Source organism: Otolemur garnettii, unplaced genomic scaffold (genome assembly GCF_000181295.1).
Source record: "Otolemur garnettii isolate 467f Iridium unplaced genomic scaffold, OtoGar3 scaffold00198, whole genome shotgun sequence".
Lineage (NCBI taxonomy): Eukaryota > Metazoa > Chordata > Mammalia > Primates > Galagidae > Otolemur > Otolemur garnettii.
The window spans coordinates 959,995-966,300 of record NW_003852593.1 but is presented as its reverse complement, the minus strand read 5'-3'; the positions used below and the strand labels follow the sequence as shown (position 1 = coordinate 966,300).

Sequence of the window (6,306 nt, the reverse complement as noted above, 5' to 3'; positions counted from 1 at the left end):
CTGCAAATGCATACCTTGCAGCTTCTCCCAAACTAGAAGCCCTGCCTCACACCACCCTCCCTGGTGGTCAGAGTTCACGTGCCACTGTTCCAGGTCAAGACACCAAGCATTGGCTCGGCACCTGTGGCTCAAGCGGCTAAGGCGCCAGCCACATACACCTAAGGAGGCGGGTTCGAATCCCCAGCCTGGGCCCCGCCAAACAACAATGATGGCTGCAACCAAAAAATGGCCAGTCTCCTGAGGCAGGAGACTCGCTTGAGCCCAGGAGTTAGAGGTTGCTGTGAGCGTGATGCCATGGCACTCTACCCAGGGGGATAGCTTGAGGCTACGAAACAAAAAAAAAAAAAAAAAAGACACCAAGCATTGTCCCCTGACTGCTCACACAGCCCATCCATGGGGGTCACCAGCTTCCCCTTTACAGCCTGTGGCTACAACTCTCCCTCTAGATGGCAGCTGCTATCACCCTTAACCCCAGGCATCAGAGCCATCTCCACAACCCAGCCCTCCTTCACCCTGAGGGGACCCAATCCTCAGTGTGATTCTAGGAGGTCAACCAGGCAGGGCTTGGCAGGCAGAAAGCAGGCACTGCCCTGGCCAGCCTACATGGTGGGGACTAGGCCTACCTGCGTCTTCAGCTTCATCCTCACCATCTTCATCATCTCCTGAGGATGGAGCATCTGCAAGGCAGGGGAGAAGAGTATGTGTGGGCAGTGCCCCATGACAGCCTGTATCCAGGTACACCCACGTTTGGGAAGGGGGAGGGCCCCATTCAGACATGACTCTTAGGAGTACCCTCCTCTCTGTCAATGACCTGCAAGACCCTTAGGGAAGAGGTGCTACAGCTGCACGGCCACAGGGTCTCCATGCACTCAGAAAACTGAGTGACACAGCCCTTCCACCCAGTCCAGCAGCCGGGCAGTTCTCACCTGTCACACGCACACTGAAGTTGCAGAGCAGGCGCCGGGTGAGCCGCTGCCGGCAGCTGTACGCCCCAGCGTCCTCCTGGGAGGCGTTCAGCACCTGCAGCCGCCGTGGCCCCACCAGGACACGCTCTGAGGGCACCAGCCCCATGCCATCCTTGTCCCAGACAGTGGGCCCCACAGGACCACCTCCAGGTGGGTGGCAGCTCAGCTCCACGATGTCCCCACTGCTGAACACCAGCTGTTCCTGCTGGCCAGAATCCAGCCCCGGGCCCTCTGCGAATGAAAGGGACCACACTGAGCAGGTGCCCAGGAAGCAGCTCAGGGTACCCAACAAGCCTGTGGAAGGCGCCAGGAACTCCCACTTCAGGCGCTCAGCAGCCCTGAGTGAAGAAGGACCTGCTCACAGAGCCGGGGGTCCCTCCACACAGCCCTCAAACCAGGGGCTGGAAACTGCTCCCCCAAAGGGCCAGGGCATCAGTATTTCTAGCCTTCTGCCCTGTCTCTGCTCCTAGAATTCAGCTCTAATATTACAGGTGACAGCAGTTTCCACAGACAGCCTGTGAATAAACAGCACTGCTGCCCTCCTGTGAAACTTCACTTACGGACACTAAAGAGTTCAATGCCTAAGCGTGAATTATTATCACTCTGCTCATCTGGCCATTTGAAAAGGTAAAATCCATTCTCCACTCACAGATGCAAGAAAGGACTCACAGAAAAGCTGTATTTGGCTGACTTCAGGCTGAAAAGGAGCTCAGAGAAGGGGAAACATGTGGGCTAGCTTCCTCACAAGGAGGTCTACCCAGGGCACCCCCAGCCCTCCTCTCAGAAGGTGGACAGCAAGGGAACAGGATGGGCCACAGAACCAAGAAGGAAAGAGACCAGGGCCAGGCAGCCATGAGGACGGACCCACCCAACAGTTTGCTGCAGGGGTCACTTCCATTCAGCCAGGCACAGGCATGAGCAGCCCTAGGTGCCAGGCAAGGGCTCTCTGGGGTGGGGACCTCCTATGCCCACAGTCTATGGAAGCTCCACACAGCAGTCATTACAGAAAACACACAGAGAAAAAGACCACAATACAAATAAGGACACCAGGTCTGGCAAGATGGGTATCCAGGCCAGTGGGGTGAAGAGCCCATGTGGGCTCACAGGGCAGCTGGAGGCGGGCTCCTGCCTAAAGCCCCACCTTACAGAGGAGGACCCAGAATGGGGGAGGCAGTTATCAGAGTCATTAGGATAGCAGGTCAGAGCCCTGGGCCTTTCTCTGAGGGCCGAGAAGCTGGGATGAGGGCACAGGCCCATGGGCACACATAGGTGGCCCCTGGGTCCCTCCCCTGTCCAGCAGCTGCCCAGCTCCCCAGGGGCCACCAAGGCACACACCATCTGACCATCACCCCCAGACCTTCCTGTCAGGCCAGATAATGCCTTGCACAGGCGGGTGGCCTGGGCTTAGGGCCCGGGACAGTGGTGGGTGGTCCTGCCGGGCGGCCTTCTTCTCCAACCTAGCTGGGCCTGCTGCCCCATCACTTGTCATTCTGCTGACGCATGGCCTAGATTCGAGGGCCCAGCTGCCCACTCCAGCCACACCAGTCTCTGGCACCCCAGCTAGGCCCAACTCTGCCCACCCCACCTATGCCAGCCCCACATGCCCAGTGCCTACCAGGATTCTGTCAGCCCCAAGGACCCACACTCACCCTGAAGTACCCACTGGAGCTGCCTGTATCTCATAGGGATCCATAGCTCAGGGCCAGCTCCTATGGGGGCCTAAAAGTCAGCGGGGCTCCTGGCCTGACCTCCCACCTTCCAGTCCTGGCCAGTGTGTCCTGTGGGGACCACCCAGAGCTGGGAGCTGCCTGAGGCTCCCCATAAGGCCAAGAACAGGCCAGTCTCGGCAGCCTCAACCCCAGGCTCAGGCCCAAGGGCAACAACTGGTTGGTTCCAGTTTGGTGTGGGTGGTGACACAGGTCAAGCCATCTGCAAAAGTATTCCCTTCAACCTGGTCCATCCAGGGCTGGGGGACACAGAGCAGCCACAGACCAGCCAGATCCACAGTGCCACCAGTGTGGGGGAGAAGGCCCACCTAGCCACCCTGCCCGGGGCCAACTTCAGACAAGGCTTTAGGGGCAGCAGAGGCTGATGGGAGGCACTCTAGGAGCTCAGGGTCTAGTCCCACCCAGGGACCCTGCTACCAGGCTGTGTGGCTCCTCCAGCAGAAAGGGCTTCTTCTAGGCAGTGCCTGTGGCTCAAGGAATAGGGCACAGCCCCATATACCGGAGGTGGTGGTGGTGGGTTCAAACCCGGCCCCAGTCAACAACAACAACAACAAAAAAGAAGGGCTCCTTCTTAGTTGACAAAAGGGAGGCCCACTGGGAGAGAGCCCATGGGAGGGGGGGAGCAACATGGGCACTAGAGTCAAAACATCGGAGAATAACTCTTGCTAAGCTCCAGGTAGGGAGGGTACAGCCTCCCCCCCCCATAGGGCTGGACTCCACCAGGTGCCACATGCCAGGAATAGCCCACGGGTCCAGCCCAGGGGTGCAGGTCCTGGATGGGCCATGCTGGGTCTGGGAGCGCTTCTTGGCATCTCCCTGTCTCTGCCACTCACTGGCTCTGTGCCCCCTTCCCCCAGTGCGGCACAAGGTAACAATTCCACCCCCACAGGTCCAGGGGCCCAAAAGGGCCATCACACCCTAAGTGGCTGGAGGCTGTGAAAATGGGCAGTAGGAGACACTCCCTGCCCTGGGTCTCTTGCCCTGGGACTAATGTCCACCAGGCCAAGCCAGCCTGCTGGGGAGGGCTCTGTCCTTATCTCAGGGAGCCTCTCAGTTGTGGGTCACCAGCTAAGGCCCCCAGCACATTGGGAGGCACAGAGTGAGATGGAGAGACTGCAATGCTTCTGGTCCCCAGGTCGACCCCAGAGTATAAGCACTAAATCAGACTCTGTCTGCAGCTGGCCACCCCAAGGGATTGGGTTCTGGGTTGAGACGGGGACCTGGGGTCAGGTAACAAAGCCGTTCTGCAGCCCTCACAGGCCCATGTTGCCAACTGGGTACTTTCAAAGAGCCTAAGAGAAGAGGGCACCCCAAAGGGACCTGAAGTGGGAACCCCAAAGGGACCTGAAGCCAAGGGCTGGAGTCTGGCCTTCCTGCCTTTCCACCTCACTCTCCAACCAGAGATATTCCTCAAAGTTTCATAATAAAAGGGATCCGGAGGCTGGGCGGGCTAATGAGGGCTTACCAGGATTATCCTCCTAATCCTCCAAACAACCCTGCCATTATCAGTCCTGTCCAACAGGTGAGGAAACTGAGGTTGGAGGAGGAGCCCAGAGCTTCTCAGGCAGCTGGCAGCCCCAGGTGGAAGGCCAGGTAGATCCCCCTTTGCCCCCCTAGAGCAGCCCTGGGGACTTGTAAATCACTCAAGCTGACGGGCAACCTGTTCTCCTGAGACTTGAGACTGAGAAGGAGACCAAGGACACCTCCAGCCCCTGGCTTCCCCTCTAGGATCAACTGTGTGAAGAGGGTGCCTTGGGGCCACTTCCAGGCCAAAGTGAGACCTGAGGCCTTGGGGGATGGGTAACAGGGGCTCTCAGGCTCACCCCAGGTTAATGAACCACCCAGAGGCTAACGGGGCTCAAAGTCCAGCCTGGTGGAGGGGCTGGCGGAGGTAGCAGCCAGGCAGGGCCTCTTGGGTGGGGTACTGTCAGGCTACAGGACCCACTGGACAACTGCCCTGCATGCACCCTAGGGGCCGCCTGAGGCCCCCACCTTGAGAGAAGCGGCCAGGAGTCTAGATGGGAGGCTGCTCTTGACTGTCCAGCAGCCAAAAACGTTCCCCTTAGCCCTAGACCCCAGACAGCTCCCGCCCCAATATTTCTGTTCCAGGGAAAGCGCCAGCCCAGACCTCTGTAAATTTCACGAGGTCTTTGTATTTTCACTGCCCAGCCGGAGTCTCGTTAAGGAACCGGATTAAGTTTATTGACCTAAGAACGCACTACCTGTTTCACCAGCTCCAGTGGGGGGGCGGGGGTCACCAGCAGCGCAGCCCCGCAGGCGGTGGCAGTAGCGCTGGGGTGGGGGGGGGGGGGGGGGGGGGTAGAGGTGGCGCCCCTCCCCCGGGGCTAGTTGACATTCCCGGCCACAGGGAGTAATATCTTCATCTGAATGCGAATGCGAATGCTAATGCCGGGCTCCCCCGAGCTGGAGCAGGCGTTGAAAGCGCGCGCTGACCTCCCGACGGCCCCTGTCACGCCGCTGACTGACACGCACATTCAGGCGCAGGGCTCACTTTCATTCATAAAAAAATGACATTGTTCCGGAGGCTGCAGCCGCCGCCGCAGAAAGGGGCGCAGGCCTGGGCGGCCGCCATCTGCCCAAAACCCGCCCGCTGCCCGCCGCCCCCTCAATGCGCGCTCTGTGGTCTCGTCGACTTACAAAGGGTAAGCTGTTCGGGCCTCGGCCCGGGTGGGGCGTGAGCTCACCGGCCGGACCCACCCCCGCCGGCCCTGCGAGCGTGTGCGGGCTCTGTACCTCTGGGCCCCGCGCGCCTGTTCCGACCTCGCCCGCCAGCCCCAGTCGAGGCCTCACGACATAAGGACGCCCGTCCAGCGTCCGGCGTGCAACCAGGGGGCCCCCTCCAACCACTGGACAGAGGGCAGGGCGGGGGAGCATTGGTACTAGAGGGTGTCACCTCGCTACGTCGACCACGGGGGACAGGAGTCGGGCTTCTGCTGCTGCGCTCACACCCAGCCTGTCCCTTTGGCCGAAGCTGGACATGCACTGGGGCCCAGGGGAGGGGACGCCAACAATGGGAACTTTCCGTTTCAACAGAACCCGAAGAACAACAATGTGCCCCCACCCCCGCGCCTTCCGGACGGCGCCTCAGCGGGGGAGACGCGAGGGGCGGGGGCTGCGCCCCGCTGCCCGGGGAGACCTGGCATTTGGGGAGTGCCCGGCCGCTCCGGCGCCCCACAAACCGCGGTTCTGGCTCTGGACGCGATCTCTAGGGAAGACAGCGGAATCCGGGCACCCGCCCCGCCGAGCTACTCAGACCCGGCGTCCCCTCCCCACCCAGGGCCCAATTGGGTCCCCGACACCTCTGCCTGCCGGGCCCTAGCCCGCCCCCAGGACTGCTGGGTCCTCCCTTACCTGCCGCTTTCCCAGCGACGCGCTGCTCCGTGCCCGGGGGCTCTGAGGCGACACCGGCCACCACGGCCACGGCCACGCAGAACACGAGGGCGCAGGCCGGGGTGCCCATGACGAGGACGGGGGCCGCGGCGTCCTCACGCGGCGCGCGCGGGCATGCTGTCCCCCACCGCCCAGCTCCGCACCGGCGGGAGGAGGGAGCCGCTCGGGAGACTGCGGGAGCAGGGCAGCTCGTTACCGGGACT

The 6,306-nt window shown here is 61.2% G+C and overlaps 1 protein-coding gene across 1 annotated transcript in view; it reads right to left on the bottom strand.

The window, feature by feature from the left end:
* The window catches only part of FGFR3 (fibroblast growth factor receptor 3), a 15,077-nt gene that overhangs the window by 8,391 nt on the left and 380 nt on the right, over positions 1-6,306 (bottom strand). Inside the window, exons 2-4 of the mRNA XM_023507706.1 lie at positions 6,065-6,274; positions 927-1,196; positions 624-677 (exon numbers count right to left, since the gene is read on the bottom strand). Coding sequence (XP_023363474.1) covers positions 624-677; positions 927-1,196; positions 6,065-6,173 — 433 coding nt within the window. The 5' untranslated portion in view covers positions 6,174-6,274. The remainder of the gene's footprint in view (positions 1-623; positions 678-926; positions 1,197-6,064; positions 6,275-6,306) is intronic.